At 46.5% G+C, this 27,651-nt stretch overlaps 1 protein-coding gene across 1 annotated transcript in view; it reads right to left on the bottom strand.

The window, feature by feature from the left end:
• Window positions 1-555: 555 nt before the first annotated feature.
• RBM20 (RNA binding motif protein 20) overlaps window positions 556-27,651 on the bottom strand; it is a 197,810-nt gene continuing 170,714 nt past the window's right edge. Inside the window, exons 11-17 of the mRNA XM_049855099.1 lie at window positions 25,967-26,046; window positions 23,617-24,286; window positions 15,675-15,776; window positions 13,877-14,540; window positions 12,182-12,316; window positions 7,942-8,063; window positions 556-3,572 (exon numbers count right to left, since the gene is read on the bottom strand). Coding sequence (XP_049711056.1) covers window positions 3,462-3,572; window positions 7,942-8,063; window positions 12,182-12,316; window positions 13,877-14,540; window positions 15,675-15,776; window positions 23,617-24,286; window positions 25,967-26,046 — 1,884 coding nt within the window. The 3' untranslated portion in view covers window positions 556-3,461. The remainder of the gene's footprint in view (window positions 3,573-7,941; window positions 8,064-12,181; window positions 12,317-13,876; window positions 14,541-15,674; window positions 15,777-23,616; window positions 24,287-25,966; window positions 26,047-27,651) is intronic.

Raw genomic sequence — 27,651 nt, 5'->3', positions numbered from 1 at the left:
GGTGGCTGTGCACGAGGTACATTGGCCAGGAGTTGAACCAGGTCTCTTGCATGGAAGGCAAGAATTCTACCACTGAACTATCACTGTAGCAAAGCTAGGAGTTTTTAAAGAGGTCATGAGATTTTTCTCTCCTGAGCCTCCAGATGGGTCAGCAGCTCCCCACTTCCTTAAGACCCAACACTGTGAAGGCTCACCCCTGAGAATCTCTGATTCTCCCTGGTAGTCCAACCAAGCTGTAAGCAGAAGCTGTTTTGTTCCCCCTATTAAACCCTTTGGAAACCCTGGTGGCGTACTGGTTAAGTGCTGCGGGTGCTACCCAAGAGGTCGGCAGTTTGAATCCACCAGGCACTTCTTGGAAACTCTATGGGGCAGTTCTACTCTGTCCTGTAGGGTCGATATGAGTCGGAATCCACTCAACGTCAGTGGGTATTAAAACCTTTAGAAACATCTAGATTCATAGAAGGACGAAATCCCAACCTGTCTTCAGTGACATCCCCCAGCCAACTCCCTGCATAACACACAGCCATACAACCACAAGCTTTCAAATTGTCTTTATTAAAAATCTTTTTATTTTCCTTTTGTAAAAACAAACACTTTGCGGTCAGTTATGCAGATCAGGAAAAGTGGTGACAATTTTATAGGGGGACAACCAACAAATTCAAATACTTTACAAACTCAAACTTAAATTAACTAGTGTTTTTCTTTTTGTCATAAGCTCAAAAAACAAACTCTGGTCCAGTTCAAGTATAAACTAACAGATCACAGCCTCAGACTGTCCAAGAATGGGAAACTTTAATACTAATGGCTGCTGCTCACACCAACATCAAATTAACCAAATACTTTGGGAATACTGTTGACATACTTTCTTTCGGTTGTTTACAACGAAAATTACACAGGCCTTTTGTTATATTAACCCAGGGTACAAATGAGTCTGTTGCTCAAGGTAACAACTGCTCTTATGTAACCTTTTAGGAGAGACACTTTGAAATGGTTGACAAACACTGAAGGAAAAGCTTTAAAAAAAAAAAAATCAATATTTTCCTGGTTGCCTTAAATACTGCATTATGTGTGACACAGAGGAATAAAAAGTGCAAATTATATACTCGTTGGAGGACCATGCCAATGGAATTGTATAAAAATAAATAAAAATAAATATATATACACAAGTAGAGAATCTTAGATGATTTTAAAACTGAAGATTCTGACTGAATACAGAGCCTGTCCTCCCTCCCTCCCAGGGGCTCTCTCCAGCTTTCTAATATGGAGAAGGTCAGGTCTACAACAAGGAGGACTTTACATGACTGAAGAATGCAGCTGTATGAAAGGCTGTCAGGATTTCCATGGAAACGCCACTGGGTGGGGCGGGGGGGGGGTGCGAGCTGGTGAGGTCCGCTCCGACTTTGCTGGGGGATGAGGCTCCCAGCCTTTCTGAAAGTGTACAGTTCCAGCTTCTGATGGAGGCTATGGGCTTTCCTCAGCAAGATTCAGTGAGGAGGCCAGAGCTGCCCCCAGACTTCCCTCCAGCGGGAAGAAAGACACATGGGGTCAAAGGTCTTCTGAGAAACTGGGGTCCAGACACCAGTTAAAACCTGTGGAGCCAGTCAGGGAACAGGTCCAGGCTGAGCCACAATCTTCAGGCCTCACTCTATTTGAGTTACCAACCTTCCCAAGGACCCCAAACCTCTCCTCACACATGTCCAAACTGTTCTGCTTTCCTCTGGTATTTGCCTTAAGTCTTCTCTCTCACAGGTTCCCAGTAATTCTCCCCTCACCGGTTACCATTTGCCTCAAGGTTTACACACAATCATTTTATGGTCTACCTTTCTTGACTTTCAGTGCCTCAGTTTCCTCACTGATAAAACATCAGTGTTGAACTAGATAATCTTTCCACTTTTCTTCCATTAGTTCACAGGACAGAATGTACAGTATACTCCTACCCACCATAAAAAGAAAAAAAAATCCCTTTCCAGTATACCTGCCTGCGGTAGAAACAGAAATAACAGGAACCGCTCAGGGGAGTGACACGTCTTCCTTGTTTTGTTTTTCACTTGTTTTTCAGGCTGAGTGCCTTCAGGGGAGTATTTGACTTGTGAAAACAGCACCAGGTTCCCTGCTGACCTTCCTGAGGTCTCCTCAAAGACTGTTGCCAAGCTTAATTTTCTAAGCACCTTTGTCCCAAAACTTTTCCAGTGGAACATCACACTAGACCTGCAGTCCATCTGGGGCCTGAAAACACTGACCTCCCATATCAGAAACACACGTTGGGAATAAAGGGCCTGACTTTCATAACACTTTGGCATCAAATTCTACACATATGTTCGACCTTGAGGAGCCTTCAAGGGTCTCTGTCAAGTTGGAAACAAACACTCCAAAAACCTCAAATGTCACTCTTCAGTCCTGCAGCTTTCTCTCTCCTCAGCTCCCACCCTCGTATCATGGTGAGACTCTTGTTCCCCAGAGCACAGGCACCAAAAGTGAGGCAAGGTCAGATGCCATTTCCTCATTTTTATGTTTCTTGAGCCAATGTCAGGCATTGCAGAGAGGCCAACATCCAACCTAAGACTACCAACTGCTGTTTTAGCTGGAGGGAGAAGAAGCTTGTTTTCATTTTTAATTAAAGTAACTCTATTTTTTTTAATGCCAAATTTGTTGTCCAGAATAGAACCAGCCCGCACATTTTCTGAAATCAAGATTTCCATGGGGGAACTTATCAGAGGGAACTAATCAGAGCTTCCAAAATGAAAGGCTCTTTCCCTCTCCTTAAAATTAGTTTAATTTTACTTAAGGCAAGAATCAGGTGGACTTCCAGAATAACTGAGAGGATGAAAGAGTTATCTAAAACAAGGGCTTTCCAAAAAGGCGGTTCAGCTGCAGGACGAGCTTTGGCCAACTGGTTACCCTGGTGCCCCTTCTCCTGGACTGCAGGACCCTGACTTAGCTCTCGCATACAAAGGGTGCCAGGCAGAGAAACCACAGATCACGGCAATGGCTCTCTTTACCCGGGAGTTTCCACTAAATCTTCTCCTTGGATGACTCAGTCTGGATGAACTGTTACATCCTATCAAGAATTTGATAGGATGTGAAAATCCCTGAGAAGTTGGATTTTATGAAGAGGAAATGACCCTTGGCACAAAAGGAGGGAGAGAGGGAGGGAGCACAAAGACGAGAGAAAAGTTAATTGAAAGATTGTGTGAGAGAAACGAGACAGCAAGAAGGCAGCCTATTGCCCTCAGTGGGCTGGACGTGCCAGGGTGACCTGGCCCCTGGAGACACTGGAGGGGCGTTTTAATGAGTCTCTGAGAACAAACCCAACAACGCGCCCTGCCTGCGTTTTCCTTCCTCCCTCGCTTCAGTTCCTGTCCTGGAGGGAAGCCAGGAACACCCCACCTCAGCAGGCCCTCCCCTCCCACCTTCCAGCAGCAGCACAGCAGCACAGCAGCACAGCAGCAACGGCGGCAGTGTCAGAGCTTTTTTCTCTCAAAGCACGGCACGATTCCGCTGTCCTCCAGCCTGGGGCTGCCCGCCCCCTCCGCCTCCTTCAGGCCTTCCTCAGCCAGCTGGGACAAGTATTTCTGTGGTAGGGAGAAAGGAAAAGGGAAGGAAAGAGGTCAGTAGTGACCTGGCTAGAGAAGAGAGAACGAGGGGTATGCCTGGGCCCCCTTTTCTATCATCTGTGCCTGGTGGGTGGGACACCCTCTCCTCTGTGGTCACCCCATCTGGGGTTGCGGGCCCCAAACTAAGCAATGTGTTTCCTCCCCTCATTACAAGTACTACGTGTGGAAAAAGTAAGAAAGTACAGATACTAAGAATAGCAAACACTACCACAGCCCTTATTCTCTGTGCCAACACTGTTCTAGCTGCCTTACTTAGACACACTCATTTAATCCTCACAACTCCTCTGCCTGTTTTCGAGAAAGAACTCCAGTCTCTAGGCAGCCAGTCACCTCCTAGAAGGGGAAAGGGAGAGGAGAGCAGGGAGGGCAGAAGGAGAAAAGGCCATCGTCCTATAGTAATAGTGAAAGACAAAAACCACAGCCTGACATCTGAGGCTCTTAACAACCTGTTTCCTGTCAGGGAAGGCTCACAGATTGAGTGTCTTGGAAGGCCCTCCACGTATTTAAAAACAAGCCTCTTTCTATGGTTGGGGGCTGCCTCCGTGCTGCCCTCTAAACACTCACTGCTGTGACTGGCCCTGAACCAAACACAGGCAGTCTGTCCAGGTCGCTGCTCTTGGGACATCTGCATTCAACACAGTGAGGCAGACCAGGAAACTGGCTGCGGCCCCAACCTGGGTCCTCTGAGCCAGAACAGCAAGAGGCAGTGCAAAGAGCACTGGATTCAGAGTCAGAGAGCCTGGCTTAGATCCAGGACAGTGGTTAAGTCTGTGGGCTCTGCCATTAGATGACTTGGGTTCAAATCCTAGCTCTGACCAGGCAGATCATCGAACATCTCTGACATCGGTAAAATGAGGGTAGTAACAGTAACTACCACATAAGGTCGCTGTGAAGTCTAAAAGTCAATTAAAAAGTTGAAGCATTTAGCACAGTGCCTGGAACAAAATAAACACTCAGAGTCCCTGGGTAGTGCAAATGGTTAGGTACTCAACGGCTAACTGCAATGATGGCAGTTCAAGTCTAGCCACAGGCGTCCTGGAAAAAAGACCTGGCAATCTACTTCTGGAAAAAATATCAGCCGTTGAAAACCCTCTGGAGCACAGGTTCTACTCTGACACACACGGGACTGCCGTGAGTCGCGGTCAACCTGATGGCAGCTGGTTTTTGTTTTAACGTTGGCCTTTATCATCAGTGTTACCAGTCACTGGATTTTGGGAAAGTCACTCTACTTCTCCCAGCCTCAGACTCCAAATCTGTTAAGTGGGAGGGACAGTGTCCTCCCTTCCTCCCAGCCAGGATGATTCTGGGGATCGGGTGAGGTGGTGTGCTCGAGAGGACCGGGTCTACCTTCGGGCTCCATGGAAGAGGCTGTGGTTGGTTTCCAGAGGTGGGTACGGCATGGCAGAGAGAGGGGCAAAGCACGCACCTGGGGCAAGGCTGCTGACCGAGGACTCGGTTTCTCCTCTGCCTCAGCTCGTTGTCATTGTTGGGTGCCACCAAGTCAATTTCTGACTCATGGCAGCCCCATGTGTTACGAAGTAGAACTGCCCTAAAGGATCTTCTGGGCTGTAATCTTCACAGAAGCAGATTGTGGGGCCTTTCTCCCAAGGAGCAGCTGGTTGGGTTCGAATTACCAACCCTTCAGTCAGCAGCAAGTGCTTAACAGTTGCACCACCATGAGAGGGAAAATGTGTGTGGAAGAAGGTAAGTGGATGTATGTGCTGGGTCTAGGCATGTTCTTCCCCAGGAACCAGAGCCAAGTAGGCAGGGAGCTTTCGTATCTAGCACTGACTCCACCTGTTGTTGACTCTGGGTAGGTTCTCTCAGCCATGACCAGCAGTGGGGTGCACGGAGTTTGTGTGGGAGTGAATGGCAGCTTCATCCACCTTTCCTGCCCCACAGAGCAATCCTGGTGGGTGCTAATTTTACAAGTTGCCTGACTTAGGGGTCAGCCAGCACCTGCTGCTCTGGTCTGGATTCTTCACTTTTCAGAGGAGCAACTTGGGGTGGGCGAGGCTGTGGGGACAGAGGCATTCTGTCAAGGCCACTGACAGAAACCCTATCTGGGAAGCCTGTGGTAGAGGTTCCAGCTCCTCAACAGGTATGCTCAGGAACCCTGAACTGCGGTTGGCCAATGTTGGGGGCTTAGCCAGTGTCTGGGTGTGGGGGGTCACAGGAAAGGCCCCAGCTTGCTGTGGTGAGAAGGCGAGTCTGCCTGGGGGCCTGGCCCAGAATACACTGCAGCCCACTCCCCTACAGAAAAATACCAGATTTGGAATTAGTGGCCCTGGCAAGCTCTGACTCTTCCTAACTCCCTGGATGACCTTGAGCTGTGTGGTCTCCTGGGGGCTACACAAACCAGGTGAGAGTCTAGAAGAGATAAAAGGTTTTCACACTGGGGTGAGTATCAGAACCAATTGGAAAGTTTGTTTAAAATGCAGATCCCCAGGCCTAGCCCTAGTGAGAATGACGAGTAAATGTGTATAGGATGGGGTCCCGGAAGCTGCATTTTAAAAAGACTTGAGGACCAAGGTTTGGGGAAACTTGAACCAGATGATCTCTAAGACCCTTTCTAGCTCTTCCATTCTGTGAGTTCATCTTGAGGGTGGGGATGTCTTCAGGGCAGAAAACTGCCCTCAGATGGCTCTGTGGAGTCCAGTTTGAATCGGCTGTGCTGGCCAAGTCAGACCCTCACTGCCCTTTCCCAGGAGATGTCAGGACCTGGGCCCCAGACCCCATGGTCACAGAGCAGTTGTTCTCCAGACAAAAATCAAGAGGCTTAAATGACCTGGGTTTGGGCATAGCCAATGACAGGCCCTTGCAGATGGTGACCCAGGCCATGACTTACAGATCTCAGCTTGCATGACCAGTTTAATAGAGTAAAAATCAGGTGATCTGGTCCCAGGTCCAGTAACTCACTACCTCCATAAAACCTGGGACAAATCACATACCTTTTCTGGGCCTCAGTTTCCTCCATTATAAAGTGAGAGAGTCGGCCCACATCTCAGTTTCCTAAGAGTACACTTTCGAATAGTTTGGAGAACTTTCTCAAATTCTGTATTCCAGGGCCCACCCAATTTTTACTGAATCTGACCTAGTAGTAGATGTATGTTAGAAAAACTGCCCAGGTGACTTTGGTTCACACCCGTGGGTAAGAACCATTGAATGAGCAAATCTATAAGTGTAACAATTCATAGACCTGATGGTCTCAGCAGTAATGACCATGTGGAATTAGGGCACGCTGCCACCACCAGGGGCTTCCCAAGTTGAGGTTCAACAGCTAGTCTGATTCCCTGTAACAAAAACTGCAGGTGCCTTTAGATACTTACCCTTGGGCTTCTAATAACATGTGCTTTCTGTTAAGTTACTAAATCCTAGCCTATACCAGAACGCACTTACGAAAACCACATTCTTATATACCTTAGTTAGGTATAGATTATAAAATATATCATCATATTTCATTTGTTCTAAGACACATTTTTTAAAACTCATTAACAGCTGTAAAATTGAGACACATTTTACAATCAATGGGGTATCACTGTTTAATTTGCAACTTTTTTGTTGTTGGTATCAAAAATAGTGTGTCTTATAACTGATGGTACCTTAGATTAGACAAAACATGGTATGTAGAGTATTTTTCATGTCACTTTTTAATACGCTGACTGACGTTATTTATTTATTGCGTGTCTCCTGCACTAGAATGAAAGCTCCACGAGGGCAGGGATTTTTGTCCATTTGTTTTTACTGTTGTAACCCCACTGCCTAGAATGGTGTCCAGCACATAGTATGCTTATGATGAATATTTGCTGAATGAATGAACAATTAAATGGAACTTAAGTGCGGTTTTTATTCCAGCAAGCAGGGACATCTGCAAAGGGAAACGGAACTATGGGGCAGTATCTGCATTTAGAGGAGCCAGGTCATTTGAAGAGGGGTCCCTTTCAATCACAGGCCAGGTGAACACTGGCCCCACTCGCAGGCTAGAGAGGGAGGCAAATATAAAAAAACGACCCAAATAGAATGCTTTAAGTGCATATTAACATAGAGACAGGTGCTCTGGGATCATCTGGGAGGAGCAGCCTGGAGTTAGGTCTAAAGGAAGACTAGGAGGTCTCTGTGCAGTGGAAGGTGGTAGAAACTCATAGAAGCAAAGGATGGCATGGTATGCCTGAGGAATGGCAAGTAGCCTGGGCCTTGAGTGGGCCTTGAAGGTGGGAGCTAGAAACAGAGGCATGCAGGCCCAAGCTGGCCTGGGAGCCTGATACCTGCCCTGAGGGTGAAGGTTGGGAAACCACCTACAGTGCTGGGCTAGGAATGCGACCCTTACCTGTAAGTTCCTGTAGTGGACAGCACTGCGACAGTGGCTCATCTTCGCCATCTCCTCACTCGTGTAGAACAGCCCACACAGCTTGCAATAAAACCCAGTCCTGGGCACCACGAACTCCACCCCTGGGGAGATGGGGGATGGACAGGCAGGCATTAGGAAGGCAGTGGGAGGCCTCTGTGGCCCCGGGTAGAAATGGCAGTGACCAGCCTCACCCCTCACTTGCTATTGACTTTGGCTAGCTCCAGTTTCCTCATTTGCAAAACAGGCTCAAGAGACTAGCACAGGTGGTTGTCAATCTAAGGGAAGGGCTCTGAGAAACAGGGTGAAGTGCTTAACAACTATTTGCTCTGCAACTGGCCTTTGGGAACCTAGGACCAGACTCTGTTACTGTACTTCTGGGAACATAAAAGGGAGAAAGTTCTCCCGATTTCTTACATTTTACTTGTTGGATTTCGTTTCTCCACCCTGTACCTCTCTTCTTTCCAGCTGACAAGGCCAAGGGTCTGGAAGAATTCTCTCAGTTTTGTTTATTTTAGAATTATGTTCATCAAAGAAATTTTAAAAATAAATTAAAGTGAGGAAAAATCACAGTCATGCCAATCCAAATATTTTCTTCCACACTATTTATTTATACATAGGATATGTGCATGTGTATATGTATATATACATATTTATACACACACATTCTATATAAATATACATACACATTTTTTACACATGTATAAAAAAAATTTTTTTATACACACACACACTATATACACATATGTATACACACATATTTATTTACACACACACACACGTATACATATAACATGGCAGTTTTTTAATCATATCCTAACCCAACTCTGTATCATCCCTTGTTCATGTAATTGTATATCATAAACATTTTCCATCCTGCTCGTTTTTATATCTGAAACATCAAATAAAAACACGTCATTCTTATTAAATAAAAGTGGTTACGGTCTCATAGGTGTATACATATGTCAAAACAGATCTAATCGTACACTTTAAATATGTTCAATTTATCGTATATTAATTATATCTCAAAAGTGAAGAGGATTTGAAGCACTTACTAATGAAGATCAAAGACCATAGACTTCAGTATGGATTGCACCTCAACATAAAAAGGAAAACAAAAATCCTCACAACCGGACCAATGAGCAACATCATGATAAACGGAGAAAAGACTGAAGTTGTCAAGGATTTCATTTTACTTGGATCCACAATCAATAGCCATGGAAGCAGCAGTCAAGAAATCAAAAGACACACCGCATTGGGTAAATCTGCTGCAAAGGACCTCTTTAAAGTTTTGAAAAGCAAAGATGTCACTTTGAAGACTAAGGTGCGCCTGACCCAAAACATGGTATTTTCAATCACATCATATGCACGTGAAAGCTGGACAATGAATAAGGAAGACCGAAGAAGAACTGACGCCTTTGAATTGTGGTGTTGGCAAAGAATATTGAATATACCATGCACTGCCAAAAGAACGAACAAATTTGTCTTAGAAGAAGTACAACCAGAATGCTCCCTAGAAGCAAGGATGGCGAGGCTGCATCTTACATACTTTGGACATGTTGTCAGGAGAGATCAGTCCCTGGAGAAGGACATCATTCTTGGCAGAGTACAGGGTGAGCGGAAAAGAGGAAGACCCTCAATGAGGTGGATTGACACAGTGGCTGCAACAATGAGCTCAAGTATAGCAACAATTGTAAGGATGGCTCAGGACCGGGCAGTGTTTCATTCTGCTGTGCATAGGGTCGCTATGAGTCAGAACCGACTCGACAGCACCTAACAACAACAATTCCCTCCACTCTCTATTTTCGTGTCCATTCGGCCAGCTTCTGCCCTCCTCTGCCCTCTCATCTCTTCTCCAGACAGGAGCTGCCCACATAGCCTAATGTGTCTACTTGATCCAAGGAGCTCACTGTTCACCAGTATCATTTTCTATCCCATAGTCCAGTCCAATCCCTGTCTGAAGAGTTGGCTTTGGGAATGGTTCCCGTCTTGGGCTAACAGAAGGTCTGGGGACCATGACCTCTGGGGTCCTTCTAGTCTCAGTCAGACCATTAAGCCTGGTCTTTTTACAAGAATTTGGGGTCTGCATCTCACTGCTCTTCTGCTCCCTCAGGGGTTCTCTGTTGTGTCCCATCAGGGCAGTCATCGGTTGTAGCTGGGCACCATCTAGTTCTTCTGGTCTCAGGCTGATGTAGTCTCCAGTTTATGTGGCCCTTTCTGTCTCTTGGGCACTGTAACCATTCTTAAGTGTACAGTCCAGTGATGTTAATTACATTCATCATGTTCTGCAACCATCACCGCTATCTAGTTCCAAAAATTTTTCATCACCCCAAACAGAAACTCAGTACCCCATAACCAATAACTCTCCATCGCCCTTCCCCAGCCCCTGGTAACCACAATAAACTTTTGCCTCTATCTTTCATACTTTTTTCATTAAAAATAAATAAACAAAAAAGACACTAATTATAAAGTAGCAGAATTTATTCTTACTTTTTCCTTGCATGTGTCAATTAAATTCCAAGTTTTTGGATGATAATAGACTCATGTTACATTTCTTGGTTTCCCCAGAGTGACCAGGACAGTGCCATGTTCTCCAGTAAATATTTACTAAATACATGAATGAATCACCCGGCACACCTTTCTCTTGAAAGTCAGACTTCGCAACTCTCCTCCAGGGTTAAAACATCTAGAAGGATGAAGTACTGATACATGGTACAACATGGGTAAACCTTAAAAATACTATGCCAGGTGAAAGAAGCCAGACACAAAAGGCTACGTATTGTATGATTCCATTTTTATGAAATATCCAGAATAAAGAAACCCACAGAGAGAGAAAACAGGGGCTGGAGGAACAGGAGAATGGGGAATAATTGCTTAATGAATACTGGGTTTCCCCTCGGAGTGATGAGAATGTCTTAGAACTAGATACTGGTTGTACAACATTGTGAATATACTTAATGCCTCTGAACTGAACACTTTAAAACATGAATTTTATCTCAATAAAACAAAACAAAACAAAAAACACCCAGTGCAGTCATCTCAGTTCATTCTAAGGTCACCGTTTCTTTCTTAAGTTTTTGTCCTGGGGGATGCTATGCAAATTTACCCCTTAAGAAACAAAAGAAGGAAGTTCGCACTCAAATCTGACTCTATGAAAATAGCACATTTAGAGGAAAGAAATGAGATTTTTTAAAAGGAGAAGAAAAGAAAAATAGAAACTTGGACGGAAAAGGGCGAGACTTCATAGCGACTAGCCCCTCCCTGGTAAGAGCAGACTTGTGGTTATCGGTCATCATATAACTGAGCTTTTGGCTCTTCCTTGTCCCACTTTCACATCTGAGGCCCAATTCTCTCTTGCTGAGCAGTCTACTCTCCCTTTGTCTCATGCATTTGCCTACCTGTCAGAGCCAATGCAAAGACTAGAAGATGATGCGGGTTTGGGTGGTAGTCCCTGGGGTAGTGGTGGTGTCAAAATCTCCTGGGAGCCTTTCCCAAACTACCTTTGTTCCCCACCCTGAGACTCTGGCTTAACTCTCCTGTTCGAAAATGAGCCTTAGGTGGTTCTAATATCACCACTCCATGTCACCACTGAAAACCACCAATCTGGCCCAATTCCAAGTGGTGGAATTGGAAACTGATGCTTAAGAAGGGGTCTGACTTATGTGAGGATATAGTTACCCAGTAAATGGAAAAGGAAGAGCAGGTACCCAGTATATCTCTGTCTAATGCTCCCTCTACAAAGCATATAGGGTCTCCCCAAACACAGTCTATTCAACACCAGTCCCTCAGAGAAGCTGGGCATTCAAAGAGGAAGAACGAGACGTTGTTTTGGGCAGGACTGGGACAAGAGGTGGGGAGAAGGAGTACAACAGCAGAAGAGGCTTGTTTCTGTTGACTTTGCTTCCCAGTCCGAACAAGGGCTGAACTGAGAGGCTCTGTGTGATCAGGAAGAAGGCATTCCCTGATGGGGAAAACAAGCTTCTCCTAGCTCTGGGTCCCAAAGCAGTGCTCTTTAAGGTCTGGCCCCGTGGGGCATCTGGTCTATCAAGAGAGACTGAAACTGCAGGAAACTTTAAAGTAGCACCTTGCAAATCCAGGTGATTGTATCGCACATGAACAACAACAACAAATGACGAAAAGCCCTCTTAGGCTCTCAGATGTTGCTATAGAACCACCATTTCTTGGAGCTGGATTCTCAAGAAGGGCTGTGTATTTCACCTACCTAGAGGAATGCTAAGTTCACTGAACACATCCTCTGGTTCCCAGGAAGGCAAAGAAAGGGGCTGTTTCAGCTCCACTTCAGCATATTCTGGTGACCTTGTGTCCAGGGATTTCATTTCCGTGTACCTGGAGTTTTCTGCAAAACATGAGCCAAGGCAAAGAACTAATGGAACACAACGTGCCTCAAAGAAGCAGTACTATTGTAGTTACCTGTACTGTGTGATCGGGATTGTCACTTAGGCTGCTTAATAAGATGAAGCTAGGAAAATAACTGCTAATTAGAACCAAAACACCATAATTAAGAGAGTTTTCCACTGCCAAAAGGTTGCCACACACAATAAAACTTGGCAAACCTGTGCATTCGGTCCAGGGGGAGTGGACTTTGACGCCTTCAGTTGGGATGATACACCTCCATGCCCCTCAACTCAGTATTATTCCATCTCTGTGGCCAGAAGAACTACTGAAGGACAAAAATTGTGCTGACGTCCACGGAAATACTGAGGCTGGCAAAAAAGCAATGCCATTCTCACCCCAAACTTGTCAAGCAGTGTCATTAACTAAGAACTCAAAACACTGGGTAAGGCAATAAGCCAGTAACATCAATGCATGTTGAGACCTACGCAACAAAATCTAAGGGGTTCAATCAGAGCAAGGTGACAATTTTGCTCCTCCTTTATCCTTGCCCTCTACAGAGCGAGCCTGGGCCTCAGGGTTTCTCTAGCAACAAGAAGGCACTTCACAGTGAGTTTCCATGGAGACCCAGATCCACGCAGGTGAAAAACAGCTCAGGTCAGCATGACTCTGAGAAAAACCCAAGGCTCTAGGTCATCTACCAGCTCCAGCCACCCACAGAGACACTGAGCTGAAATGTTTATTTTTAAGACTTGCCCCTATATTTTCTGCCCCCTGGCTCTTGTCTCCCTTCTTTCAGCCCCTGGTATGCTGCACATTTTCCTTAAAAAGAATCTCTAGTTCTTTCAAGATGAGAACCCTCCCTCCTCCTTCATACCTCTCCCTGTTTGGCAGCCCCTGATAGACTTAGTTTCCATTTGGCAGATAAGATCTGACTTAGTCTATTTTAAACTCTCTCTCATGATGTCACAGTGCCTGACACAGGCACGACATCACCTCCAAGGGAGGCAGAGGAGGTCCTGCGACACGTCTTGTTTTACTACCAGACCCTGGAGATAAATGGGTCTGAGGTAGAAAGAAGGGAAACAAGCCCTACTCCTTCCTTTGGGAGCCCCTCACTCCTTCCCTGTTCTCTCCTTTCTCACCTCCCACACTCCCACCCATCCCTAAGGGCTCACAAAATACGTCTGGGTGGGCCTCTGCCTTCTGATGAGAGGCTGCTTGCGGATCTCACTCATTTTGCTGATAACTCAAGCTCATTTTGGTTGTCAGAGTCAATTTGGGCTCCCATAAATTCAGAGAATACAGTCCTATCTGAGTTTGCGTCTTCAAAAACTTCCAGCCTCCTATCTGATTTCCTTTATACCATTCACCTAAATGCCCTAACAGTTTAATCAGGCTTTTAGAAGCTTGCCTCTGTCGCTAAATTACTTCCTGAACCACCTTGAATGCCAATGGAAACCTTCCTGATGTCCGTTCCAGCTTACGCATGCCCACACACTTTTTGAGGTGAGCAGTCGTCCCATCAACCCAACCACACGTGAGAAAAAGAGGAGGTAGTTACCCTGGGTCAACACTCCTTGGCAAGCCTGGCTTTGGAGGTCGGTTTCGGTGGGAGAGCTGGCTTTTTCCTCCAGGGGGCTGCCTTCACAAGGCCCATCTTCGGGGGTCCCCCTGGCCTTGCTGTCTTCGAGAACTGGGCTAGGTTGCTGGGCCCTCTCCTCTGCTGACTGAGGGGAAGACATTTGCTGGACTGCAGGGTCCAGACAAACGTCTGCACTCTCCTCTTCCTTTGCCTCCTTCTCGTGGCAATCTGAAGCCAACAGTAGTGAGTGGCCTATTTCACATTCAGCTGGCTTCTGCTCAGCATCCCGATTTAGGCCTGGCGCTTCCACGTCCATGTCACTGGGACAGCTCCCGGCAGTAAAAGGCAGTTCCTTGATCAACTCCAGGCTGATTTCCGGAATCCCATTGCCCATGGCTTTGACTCCCTCTTTGGTGAAATCCTTAGCTAAGTCCAGGTCTAAGGCGGTCGTCCCACAGGGGCATATTTCTGGGCAGGTTTTATCTTTCTGGTCCATGGGCACAATTTCTTCCAGCTCTGGGATGTCTGGTTCCATGATAAAATCTTCTTCTTCTCCCACCTCATCCACTGTGACCAGCTCCTCCATGTTAGTGGGATACCAGGCCTCCCCCTCTGCCTCACTTCCGCTGTCCCAATCTTGCTCCTGTACAAAAACACAGATCTGTGGTCAGGAAGCGGCTTAGGGATGGGCCTTGGTATTCAAACAGAGGGTGCAACCTTGACCACGAGGACCCTTCAAACCAGGGCAATCCTGAGGATTCTCCTAGCTGGGAGCAGTTACTGGGTAGTCAGGAGCTGTAAGCCACTGACCCACACAAGGTCCCATATCACTGACTCATCCTTATTTTGAGGCTCAAAACCACACAGGATTTGGAATAAGCCCTTAATGCTCCCTCCATCATGTTTAACGTGACCAAAAATTTCAATCCCTGGCACATAGTGTTTAATGAATAGTTTTTGAGTGAATGAATGATTAAGCTATAAACTTTAGATAAATCAGGTTGCTGGAGCTCTTTCCTTGCATTTGGGGCTTCGCGAGATGTAACTGGGGCAAAGTCCATCACAAAATTCCCCTAAGCGCCCTCTCCCAGCAAGGGTGCAACTTCCCCAGTCATGGCTCACACTTGGCCCCTCCTGCAACTCTCCCCTTGGCACCCCAGCAGCCTACAGACCCAGCAGACAGATTTAGGAGATCAGCTTTCCTGCTGGCGATACACATCTCTCCTGCCTCCACTGACCGGAAAGGCATGAAGCTGGCCACAGTCCAAGAACACTTCTTTTTGCTGTGGCAGTCCCTGCCCAGGATGACTATAGCTGAGTTTTTCATTTTAATTAAGTAAAATAATCTTTACAAGCATAGTAGATGTCTTGTTAATCCTAGGGTCTGGGCCTGCTCAGGTCAGGGCCCAGCTCAAGAGCCTGAAGCCCCCGAGAGACCTGCTGTTCTATTTTGGGAACCTGGCTCTGAAGCCTGAGTCTTTTCTGGGCACATGTGTTCTCTTACAAGGCACAGCCAAGTCACTAGAGTATGAGGCAGAGCCCAGGCGTGTGAGTAAAGATCACCTCAATAAAGACTGTGAAGATTCCAGGGAAAAACCATTCCTCCAAGAAGTGCTGGGAGGACCAGTCCATTCATGGAACCACTGGTAGGTCTGGGACACAGTCCACTCGGTGGGGTATCACTGGGTAGAATGGGGAATGGGGACTCCTATGACTCGGTCCCCAATGGCTGTTATGCAGATGTGTCTAAACTGCCAGTATCTGGGACAAACTTTACCTTCTTTTTCCTTGTGTTTTCTGGATCAATGGACTCTGTTTCCTTGTCCTGCCTGTCCACGGATTGGGGGCTTTCTTCCATGCCCTCCTGTTCTTTTCCAGCCTTAAAAAAAAGGAAAAAACAGAACAAATCAAATTAACAGTGAACAGTGACGGAGAAAAGAGGGAATGGCAGGGAAAAATGATGATATTGAGCACAGCTAACAATAGTCAGGTGCACTTCATATACATCATTTCCTTTATCTTCACAAAACCCCTCAGAGGTAGGTACTGTTATATTTTCATTTTACAGATGAGGAAACTGAGGCTCAGAGAGGTTAATTTGCTCAAGGTCACACAGACAAATGGTAGCAGAGAACTATCTTGAAGGCTGGACTGATATCTGGTAGGGGCAGGGGGAAGGGCAGAATGCCTGGCAAACTGGTATTTTTGTAGCTGTGAATGCCTGTAAGACAGTGAGGGTGAGCAGAAGAGGCCAAGGTGAATTGACTAGGGCAGGCTCAGAACCTGGGATTAACAGTCATCCTGGTGACATCTCCCCAACAGACTTGTCTTGGACAAACAAAATGAATTCAGGCCATTTATGGGCAGGAAGGGGGTTGTCAGCCGATTGGTGCCCTTCTCATCTTCTCTGTTGTCCTATCTTTGTCCTAGAGCTATAGCCCAAACTAGCAATCTCTTCCTTTCTTATTTTACCAAGCTTTTCTATTCCCTGCCCCTAATTAAACCCCTCATGATAATGCCCATGTCTGTGAAACTTAACAATTGAAAGCAGGTTGAGAATTAGGGTCTCTAATCAGGAGATGAGAGGCATTGGTGGTTGAGCGGTAGAATTCTGGCCTTCCACACAGGAGACCCAGGTTCAATTCTAGGAGGCCAATGCTCTTCTTGCACAGCCATCACTCATCTGTCAATGGAAACTTGCATGTTGCTGCGATGCTTAACAGGTTTCAGGTGGAGCTTCCACACTAAGACAGACTAGCAACAAAGGCCTGACAATCTACTTCTGAAAATCAGCCAATTAAAACCCTGCATGGATCACAACGGAAACCCTGGTGGCGTAGTGGATAAGTGCTATGACTGCTAACCAAGAGGTTGGCAGTTCAAATCTGCCAGGCGCTCCTTGGAAACTCTATGGGGCAGTTCTACTCTGTCCAATAGGGTTGTTATGAGTCAGAATCGACTCAATGGCGGTGAGTTGGTTTTTTGGTTTTGGATGGATCACAACGGTCCAATCTGCAGCTGATCATGGGGACGGCACAGGACCTGGCAGTGTTTTGTTCCATCATGCTTGGGCTTGCCATGAGTCAACTTGACAGTAGCTAACAACAAAGAACTGAGGGTTAGCAAACTATAATCTGCAGACCACATCTGGCCCTCTGCCTGTTACTGTATAGTCCATGAGCTATGAATGGTTTTTACATTTTTAAATGGTTGTATAAATACCAACATAATATCCTCAATTTTGTTTCTTGGCCCCCAAAGCCTAAAATACTTACTATCAGGCCCTTTGTAGGAAAATTCTGCCAGTCCCTGCTTTAGAAATTTCTGGAGGACATACCCCCATGACTGAAACTTTGGCCACCAAATCAATGACTCCTCTGCGGTTTCCTCAGAGACAAATTGCATTTTCTAGACATTTTTGGCTGAGGTTGGTTCCAGTTTCTCACAACCAGACACATACCCCTTGAGTTGAGAAGGAGGCAGCTGGGGCAGAAGCTCAGGGCTGACTGGTTCAACCAGTTTTTACTAGCCAGGAGCTGATAGTTCATATCCTCAAGCCCTTGCTCTTTCCAGTGTTTGGAGTGGAAGATTCCACTGAAAAAGCTTTGCTAAATCTCCTATGCTAACTTAGGTGTACAACAGCCACAAATGCCTTTTTAGCCATCAAAACCCACAGCTTCTACCAAAAGGTGACTTTATTTTTATCGCCCTGAATAAATTATCCACGGCCCTCCCTCATCAAAATAAATAATCCTTCCCCTTTCCAAGCAGTCCCTGCAGCCACACACCATACAGCCTACATATTCGGGTCAACACACCAAGGAGACCTGCTCCAGTTCAAGCTCGGGGAAGGCAGGGACAGCCTTGCTGGGCAGGAAGCCCTCCACCAGGTGGGCCTCTGCTGGTCCTTCCTGCAGGCAAAGGAAACACAGCCTTTCAGGTAGCCTCCCTTGGCCCTGGGACCACTTTGAGGTGAGAGCAGCAGCTTAAGTGAAATAGACAAATGCCACCAATGCACCCAGCTGCCCACTGCAGCTCAAGGACCAAGATATTAGGTCCCAACTGTCGCAAGCAGGGCTGAGCTGCTACCACAGGGTCGGGGCTACTGCTAAACTACCTCCTGACTGGCCTCCCATGTCTGCTCTGTGCCCTCCTTCCAAATCTACTCTCCCCAAAGCAATCACAGTGATTGTTTCAAAACATAAAACCATACCTTCTTGCTTAAACATTTCATTTGCTTCCTCTTTCACTTAGAATAAAGACAAAAATCTTTAACCTGCCTACCAGGCCCTGCAGGATGTGGCCCCTGATGACAAATCAGCCTGACCTACTACCTTTCTACTCCCAGCTCGCTCTGCTCTAGCAATCCTGGCCTCTCTTGCCCTCCAGCCACAGGACCTTTGCACATGCTGTTCCCACTGTCTGTTCCCCTTCTCTTTCATCCAGTGAATGCCCACCAGTCCTTCACATCTCAATCGTCATCATCCTAACCAGGGAAGCCTCCAATGCATTACAGGCACTAACAGCACTGTGTATCTCCATCTCTTTCTGAGCACTTGACAGTTGCTCTCTGCCATTCAGTTGAGGAATTATTCAATTAGTATGTCTTTTCCAGTAGGTTGTGAGCTCCAGGGGATCAGGGGTCATTTCAGTTTTCACTCACAACTGCAGGTGTAAAAGAATGGAGACTGGTAGGAGGAGTGGAGTGGATAACAAGCTTATACCTGCCTCCTGGCAAGCTTGGGTCTCTGTCTGGGATCCGAACTGAGTTGTTGTTGATAGGTACCGCCAAGTCGATTTTGACTCATAGCAACCCCATGTGACAGAGCAGAACTACCTCTTAGGGTTTTCTAGGCTGTAATCCTTAAGGAAGCAGATTGCCAGGTCTTTCTCCTGTGGAGCCACTGGGTGGGTTTGAGCCTTGTGATTAGCAGCTGAGTGCTTAACTGTTGCACCACTAAGCATAAGTGGTTTTTATATTTCTCCCTTGTATGGATTATTTATAGTGGGGGTTCCAATCTAAGGGCTCTTGGGCTGCATCTGGCCCACAGACATGTTTTGGTCTACACAGTTTCTACAGCATAGGAAATTCATACAGATCCCTCTCACTCTAAAGAAATGGGAGATGGGGCCACATGGGGCTGACATTCCTGAATGGCGGCCACAGAATGGAGCTGAGCAGTGGAGGCCACCTCCAACAGACAGGCACCTCCTTCTCGGTCAACCACAGTCCCATCATTCCCCCTTGGCTTCACTCATTTGTGTCACCTGCCTGGCTTCCTTTCCAGAAGGGAAGGGATCTATTATGGATCGAATAGTGTCCCCAAAGAAGTTATGCTGAAGTCCTAACCCTGGTACCTGTGAAAGTGACCTTGTTTTGAAAAACGGTCTTTGAAGACGTTATTAGTTAACACGAGTCATACTGGAGTAAGGTAGGTCCTAATCTAATCTAATCCTTATAAAGGTGAGAACAGACACAAAGAGATGGACAGAGGGAAATTGATCACGTGACAATGGAGTTATGCTGCAGCTGCAAGCCAGCGAACACCTGGGCTACCAGAAGCCACGAGACACCAGGAAGGATCTTCCCCGAGAGCCTTTGGAGAGAACGTGGCCCTACCAACAACACCCTGGCTTCAGACTACAAGCCTCCAGAACCGTGAGACAATACATTTCTGTTGTTTAAAGCCGCCCACTTTGTGGTGTTTTTGGTCCAGCAGCCTAGGAAACTGACGCGGCACCTGAGTCTGTAAGCACTGAGCTCCCCTTCCATGAAATGTTAACTTTCCCTTTGTGTTCCTGATTGAGTGACCTGATGTCTTTCCTTCTTTCTCTGGTCTTGTGGTCAGGGCTAGGTCTCCTGTGTGGCCCTGGCCACTCACAAACTCTGAGTAGCACAAACACTGAGTGTTTTACCACTGGGGCTTTCTCCAGAGATTTCAGAGGGTTTCTAATGAGCACAAGCTCACCAAAGTCCTACAATAGCCTTTGTGACCACACCCATTTTACAGACAAGAAAATCGAGGCACAGGAGAACAGGGTGTGACCTGGTTCTCAGAAGCCAGACCTTTGCCTCCAGACTCTGGGTTCAGTAATTCATTCATTCAAAAGACAACTATCGACTGCCCACTTTGTGCCAAGCCCTAATCTAAGGGTCTGGGGACACAGCAGAGAACAATGCAGACAAAAACTCCTGCTCTCATGGAGGTTATTTGGGAGAGGCAGAGAGCACAGACATGAAATAAAATAAATAAATAAATTAGGTGACAGGTTAGAAGGTGGGGAGTGCTACCAAAAAAGGAAAGAGGGAAGAGGGAGAAGTTGGCTGGGGTGTTGGGATTTTATGTAGTGGCCAGGAAAGACCTTATAGAGAAGGTGACAATGAGTAATGATTCAAAGCATGTGAGGAGCAAGCTACATGGACTTTGAGAGGGCGGGGACCTCCTAGGCAGGGGGAGCATGTGCAAAGGCCCTGTGGCAGGAGGTACCTGCTTTACTGGAAGAATAGCAAGGACACCACCCTTAGCCCTGCTGCCTCATTCCCAAGTTCAGCTGCTGCATGTTACCCACTCCGGGGACAACTCTGCTGGGATCTGGGCTTTTCTCAAATTCATGATGCAGAATTTTTGAGGTCAGTGAGAAAAAGTTTTTTTCTGCTGTTATTTCAACAACACTGGGCTGCCTGGCTCCAAACCCACAGAAACGACCTGTTCGGGTCCCCAACAAGTCCCTAGTGACCCACTCTAGGGCTACAATAAGCAGAATTAACTAGAGGGACAAAATTGTGGGGAAACCCATAGGGTTTTCTGGAAATTCTTTTTTTTTTTTTTAATCAGGCCCCCTTAAAAGGCCCCATAGTGCATGTCACCTTAAATAGGCAAAACCCAAAAACTAAACCCACTGCCATGGAGTCGATTCTGACTCATATCAACCCTATAGGACAGGGTAGAACTGCCTGATAGAGCTTCCAAGGAGCACCTGGCAGATTTGAACTGCCAACCTCTTGGTTAGCAGCTATAGATAGCACTTAACCACTACGGCACCAGGGTTTCCTTAAATAGGCAATGTGATGCAAACCAATGGGAAACAAAGTAGGTAAAACAAAACAAGAAATAAGGTTACAAAAGAGGATTCCAAGAAGTGTGGGTAGGAACGCAATTCCACTCCTTTTCTTGGGGGACAGGGAGTCAGCAGACAGTGGTAGGTAGGTACACATGTAAGGTCAGCCTGGAGCCCCTGCCACCTCTTACTTCTCTGTGCCTTTTCTTGAGGCACTGACCCATTGTCAGCTCCCAGCATATACGCTCTTCTTAAAAAACGTCCATTGGTTCAGCAGGTTCTCAGGACCCAGTACAAGTCCCCAGCGAAGCACCCAAGACCCTTCATGAACCCACTTCACCCACTCCCCCAATCTCATCTCCTGCTCTTCTCCCTGCTATACGTGTCAGGAAAAATTGTGGCTGACTTTGAAATGAGCAAAAAAGATTACTGGCTATCCTTTGGATGGAATGTGGACAGTTGTCTAGCATACTCGGGTTATCTGATTCTGTTGGGGTTTGCACTTTTCATTATGTTAAACTGAGCTATTTTTTATCTCTGTAAATTGGAGAAAACTGACAGTGATGCAAACAATTCCTGCTCATAGAGATACAAATATATTTTATGGGTAGCAATATAATTGATTTCCTGCCCCTGATGGAAGAGGCCGGTTTTCTATTAGTGAATTCATTTCAGCGTTCCTTATTGCCTATGTATGCACATGTACTTTGGGTTCTCCTTTGAATTGGTTTTTACATCTTGGTGTATTAACTAATGAGTTAAAGAAAATCTTTGACATGTATTCATTTTATGTCTGGTCATAATTTTGCTTTAAAGAAATTATCTTTTCCCAAAGCCAACTCCTCAGACAGGGATTGGACTGGACTATGGGATAGAAAATGACACTGGTGAGGAGGACCAAGTAGACACATGAGACTATGTGGGCAGCTCCTGTCTGGAGAGGAGAGGAGGAGGCAGAGAGGGTCAGAAGCTGGCTGAATGGACACAAAAACAGAGGGTAGAGAGGAGTGTGCTGTCTCATTAGGGGGAGAGCAACTAGGAGTATATAAGCAAGGTATATATAAATTTTTGTATGAGAGACGGACTTGATTTGTAAACTTACACTTAAAGCACAATACAAATTAAAAAAATAATCTTTTGATATGTCCTAAAACTGTAGCCACTCTAAGCATCTTCAGGTTCTTCATAACAATCTTTCTTTTTGACTGTTGCCCTCGCTGCTTTTTCTACTGAGAATCCCAAACTCCTTTTTCTCTACCTTCAATGCCCAGCGCAAATATCACCTCCTCTGTGCAGCCTTCCTCAGCAGAATTAATCCTTGCTCACATGGCCGCTTTTCCACCATCTATTCCAGCATGTGTCCCATTGTATCTCAGTTATTTTTCACAGGTCTGTTTTCACCATTAGACCTTGGTCTCTGCCACAACACAGACTATGTTCACTTCACCTTTGGGACCCTGTGCCTAGAACACTGTCTGGAAAAGCAGCACTCCACCAATTCACATGGAAAGGAATGCTGAAATACTGGCCAAAAGTACGACTCTTCAGTGTTCATGGAGTTGAGAATTGGGTTCATTAGTTATCACCAACTCCTCGGTCAGGGTTACTAGAAAATATGCATGGAGGATTAAGAAAATTAGGGTCTTTATGCAGACCCCTCCAACCTCCGTTACCCACCCCTACTTAAACATAAGAGACTGGCAAGAAGGAAGTATAAACCAAGTTAGAATATAAGCCTGGTATCCACAGTCTGTCTCATGACCCACAGTGTGAACTGAAGTAACGCAACAAGTTGCAAAGTCCTTTCAGATGCCTGGATGAAAGGGTACAGCTAATTGCTGCATTTTTATTGAAGTGGATGTGAAATACTGTGGGCAGTTGACTATGTCTAGAGAAACAGGCCAAACCCTGGGCATCCAGTATAATTTAGTGGGTGGTGGCTACTTCTCCTTTACCACCTCTCCTTGAAGCCCCAGGATTGGTAGATGCATTTGGCAGGAAAGAGGACTGAGTAGACCAAAGATCTAATCTCCCTTGGCACACTCTTTTGGTGCAAACACTTTGGGACCATTCCACCCTGGACAAACAAGACCACAGCAGCCAACACGCCAAGTTCCTCCCTATCTTCTAGTAAGGAAGCCCAGGTGCAGCGGGATTTGGTGCCAAATGGCCTGGGTGTGATCTCAAGCTCTACCAATTTCTGACCATTTGTCCTTGATCAAATAACTTAGGCTCTCTGTGACTCAGTTTCCTCATCTGGAATAATGCTGTGAGAATTAAATGACTTAACTGAGATAAAGTGTTTAGCACAGTACCTGGCAAATAGAAAACATTCAATAAATATCTGTTCATCATCCTCTGTATAATATTATTATTACTATTATTGTTTCTGGTCGACCCCTGGTGGCATAGTGGTTAAAGCACTCAGCTGCTAATCAAAAGGTTGGCGGCTCAAACCCACCAGGCACTCTGCAGGAGAAAGATGTGGCACCCTGCTTCCGTACAGCCTTGGAAACCCTATGGGGCAGGAAAAACTATAGGGTACGTATGAGTCGGAATCGACTCGATGACAACAGGTTTGGTTTTTTTTTGTTTGTCTGTTTTATTTTTCTCCTTTGGGACCTGGCTCATTTTCCCTAGCGAAGAGATTGCATCATTACCTCATTCTCTGGCATTTTGCCTTCTTTTCTATTATCAGCTCCTTCTTGGTCTCTATCAGGTCTCTTGGTCTTATTTTTCTCACTCTGCTTCGCCTTGGCTCTCTCAGGGGCCCTCATGACCTTCACCTCCAGCCCATCTTCCTTGCCCGAGTCTTCCGGGTGAGGGTGTCTGCTCTCCCGCAGCCTGGCCTCGTCCTTCCTCCTGGACCTCCCGGGAGTATCCTGCTGTTGCTTTAGGTACTTGTCCAACTTGGCTTTGGGCTCCTTCCAGTAGTAGCCGTCTTCCCGGCTTTTGTAGCTGGACACAGAATGGAGCAGATTGGGAGACCCAGACCTCAGGTACTTTTCTCGGTGGCCCCTCCCTCCTTCGATTCGCTCATCTAACTCCGCTTTGTCCAGTTGGCGGGGGTAGTGTTTGCGATCATGTACCCACAGGTCTGTTCGGTCCCTCTTGTCCTCCCCGTTCTCCCTCCAGGGGGCCGGGTCTCGCTCTTCCTCCCTCCTGGCATAGGGAGAGTGCTCCCACGAGTCCCTGCCGTTGCCCCAGTCAGCCCGGGAGGGGACCGGAGGACTGTGGGAAGAGCTGCAGGAGGTGAAGCTGGGAGTGTGGGACCTTGGGGAGAGCGAGCGGCTGACTGGACTACGGGAGCGTGGCCTTTCTGGGCCATATCTGTGAGGGAGCAAAGGAGCCAGTTTTAGAACCTGTTCACACACCTACTCAACACACACAGATACACATGGCCTCACACATAGGTATACTGTGTACATAGCACTCTTGGGTCATACACCCATCATTCACAACTGTACAGAACCACAGAGAGAAAGCCTTTTCCTCCACCCTGGTTTCTATGAGGAGTCCCTAGGTGGTGCAAATGGTTAACATGCTTCGCTGCTAACTGAAAGTTTAGAGGCTCAAATCTATCCACAGATACCTCAGAAGAAAGGCCTAGCTATCTACTTTCAAAAAAACGGCCACTGAAAACCCTACTAAACGCAGTTTTCCTCTGACACACATAGGGTATCCATGAGCTGGAACTGACTTGATGGCAACTTGTTTGGTTTGGGCTGGTCTCTTCGCGGAGGGGCTCTCCCTAAGCACAGTCCTGACTGCTTTCTGCCCGTTTACTTCTGCCACTCATGGGAACTAGGAGGGATCCTTGGATTGGTTTGGCTCAGTGCCATCTTTGTTCCTCTTAGAAGTGAGCTATACTTGGAGAGTAGGACTCTTCTCTGGGGGCGTCTGAGCTGAGATGGTAGGGCGAGGCTTGCCCTGGTCCACCTGGAGGGTAAGGCTGCCTAACCCTGAAGTTTAATTAGCCAGCCTCTTGGTTCCCCGGACTGAAGCCACTCCTCCACCTGGTCTGCTGGTGTCTCAGATCAAGAAACTGGAATCCAGAAATGGACTTCAACGTGCTCAAGATTCTGAGCTAGACCCCCTAGTCCCTGCTCCACTCTGCCAGAGAACTGCAGTCCAGCAGTGTAGCTTTATGCATGTCTTAAAAAACTTCAAACAAACACATGAAAGTCCCAACCTCAATGGTTATGTACAAAGATATTCATAGTCACACATTGAAGGCTGTTTACTCATTAAGCAAGTCAACTAAGTCATATTCCTGATACTCAAAAGGACAGGCATTTTTCACTTGGTTCCCAAATATTAGGAAACCACGCAGCCCTCACCAGTCTGGGGCTGCTGGGACATGGTTCATGAAGACCAGGCTGCACAGACCATCTTGGAGTCCACATCCTGGGCTCAGGCCCTCTACAGTGAGTTTAGAGCACCATCTGTGGCAGTCCTGGGAAAAAACCACAGAATGGGCCAGCCAGTGCCCACGCCAGCTGTTTTCCACCTTGAAGCTCCACAGGGACCCTCCTTGTAGGGGAGGGCTGTGGTAAACCTAACCCCAGCTTGGCATGGACACAAACTTAAGTTTGAAGAAAAGAGTTAGAACACTGAATGCATTCAATGTTCAGGGTAAATGACCAGTCAAGAAACTGCTTTTTTTGAACCATCTACATTTCTGTTCCTACATCTACAGAAAACTCGAAAACTGGCTTGAAGCAGAATACACGTACATACATACACAGTTACTCACATACACTTTCTGGCTGTTTTGGGACAATGTAGACTTGCCGCCAAAGGGCCAAATGTTAACAGAACCCCTCCTGCATTCCTTTCCAGAAAAGGAGAAGCACCTGAGGGGAAGCCCAGCATCTTGCATCTTTCTGAGGTTTAACCTGAACAGAACTTGTGAATTGGACTGCCCAGAAAAGCAGATGGACAGGGCAGGGCTTGACTCAAATACCCATAAGAAGGAGAAAGAGGAGAGATCTAGGGCCAGGGCCTCACCTGTCTGCTTCCCGGAACATGTCCCTCTCCCTCTGGGAATGGATGTCCTGGATGATGGCAGCCACGGTTTTCCCTGGTTTCTAAACAAAGTCAGAGAGAGTCACCATCAGAAGGAGGGAAGGAGGAGGGAGGAAGATGGGAGGTAGCGAGGGACGGGTGAGGGAAGAAGGGAGGCATTTAAAACTTGGAAGGAGGCTTGAAGATCACGGAATGCAGCCTCCACATTTTACACATCTGAAAACAGACCCAGAGAGGCTGAGGCAGAGTCTCTGCCCTGCACAACTCCAGGAGCATGATCGACATTGTGTTCCTGAGTAGATAGCGACTCCTTAGTTGTGCTGGGTTAACAGACACATTCAAGGTCATGCCTGGAACCCTGGTAGCACAGTGGTTAAGGGCTCAGGTGCTAACCAAAGGTCAGCAGTACAAATCCTCCATCCACTCCTCGGAAACCCTATGGGGCAGTTCTATTCTGTCCTACAGGGTTGCTACAAGTCAGAGCTCAACAGACATTTTAACTCCAAGATCTTTTCCATGTCTCATGCCCCATTCAACACCTTACTCTGGTATGTTCATCCACAGGGGTCATCTGATGCTCAAAGAAAATCTGTTATGTAGGCACCGTGAGCCATGATTCACAGCTGAGAATGCAAGGTGCCCACAGACTGCCTATGCCATAGGTCCCCAAATGGTAGCTATGCTAGAACAGGACCAATCCCAACCCCTAAATCCCAACCAGAGCCCTTCCTAAAGCCAGAATGGACAAACAATAACAAAATGAAAAACAACAAAGGATTTAAAAAATAAATAAATTAACAATCACAAAAGAAAAGCCAAGAGCATTTCCCAAAGACTACACAGGATTCACTCATTTAACGAGAAGGTATTAGCAGGGTGAATTTTATGGTATGTGAATTATATCTCACTAAAGCTATTATTTAAAAAAAAGGACTACAAAAACTCATTCTGTAATATCAACTTTTATAATTTTATTAAGAAGCTTAATCAACTTCCTTTTCTTTCCTTAATTTTTTTTCTATAAAGTTTACAAAGAATCATGAAATCTTGGAGTTATACAAACATTAGGTATCACCATGTATCTCATTTTACAGGTAGGAAGACAAGGTCCAGAGACGTGAAGTGAGCTTGCTGGGATTAGAATTCTCTGAGTACTCTAAATGGCATGGCTGCTTGCCTGTGTGGCTGTCAAGATTGAGGGTTGGGCTGGGAAAAGCACTGAACAAAGGTGAGATGAAGCAAGAGCTGCCTGTGGTTTCAGGGTAAAGCTCAGGCCTAGGGCAGGGAGAGATCACTCCTCTAGGTTCTTAAGATGCTGACAGACAGCCAAAGAGAAGATGGCGGCCCCATCCCCTGTGGCTGTGAAAAAAGTAGGAATTCAAGAAGCCAGTAAATTCTAAAAAGGCCCAGGAACTAGTCAGGATATCCACCTTAACAAGGCCTTTACTGCTTTGGCAAATGGCCTCTTACATACGAATATAGCTATAAAGATTGATCCCCTATAAGTGTACGAAAGTGCCACCTGCAATTAACCAGCTCTCCTAGGCCTTGGAGTCAACTAGCACCTCAAGCAGAGACCCAAGACCAACCAAGCAAAGAAGCCAAGGCTGTTGGCCTGGGCTGAGAAGAAAGCTGCAGCCCAAGATGCCTCCCTCTAATCCTACCCC

This window comes from Elephas maximus, chromosome 16 (assembly GCF_024166365.1).
Source record: "Elephas maximus indicus isolate mEleMax1 chromosome 16, mEleMax1 primary haplotype, whole genome shotgun sequence".
Taxonomy (NCBI): domain Eukaryota; kingdom Metazoa; phylum Chordata; class Mammalia; order Proboscidea; family Elephantidae; genus Elephas; species Elephas maximus.
The sequence above is the reverse complement of the archived record's forward strand: the minus strand, read 5'-3'. Positions and strand labels throughout refer to the sequence as shown.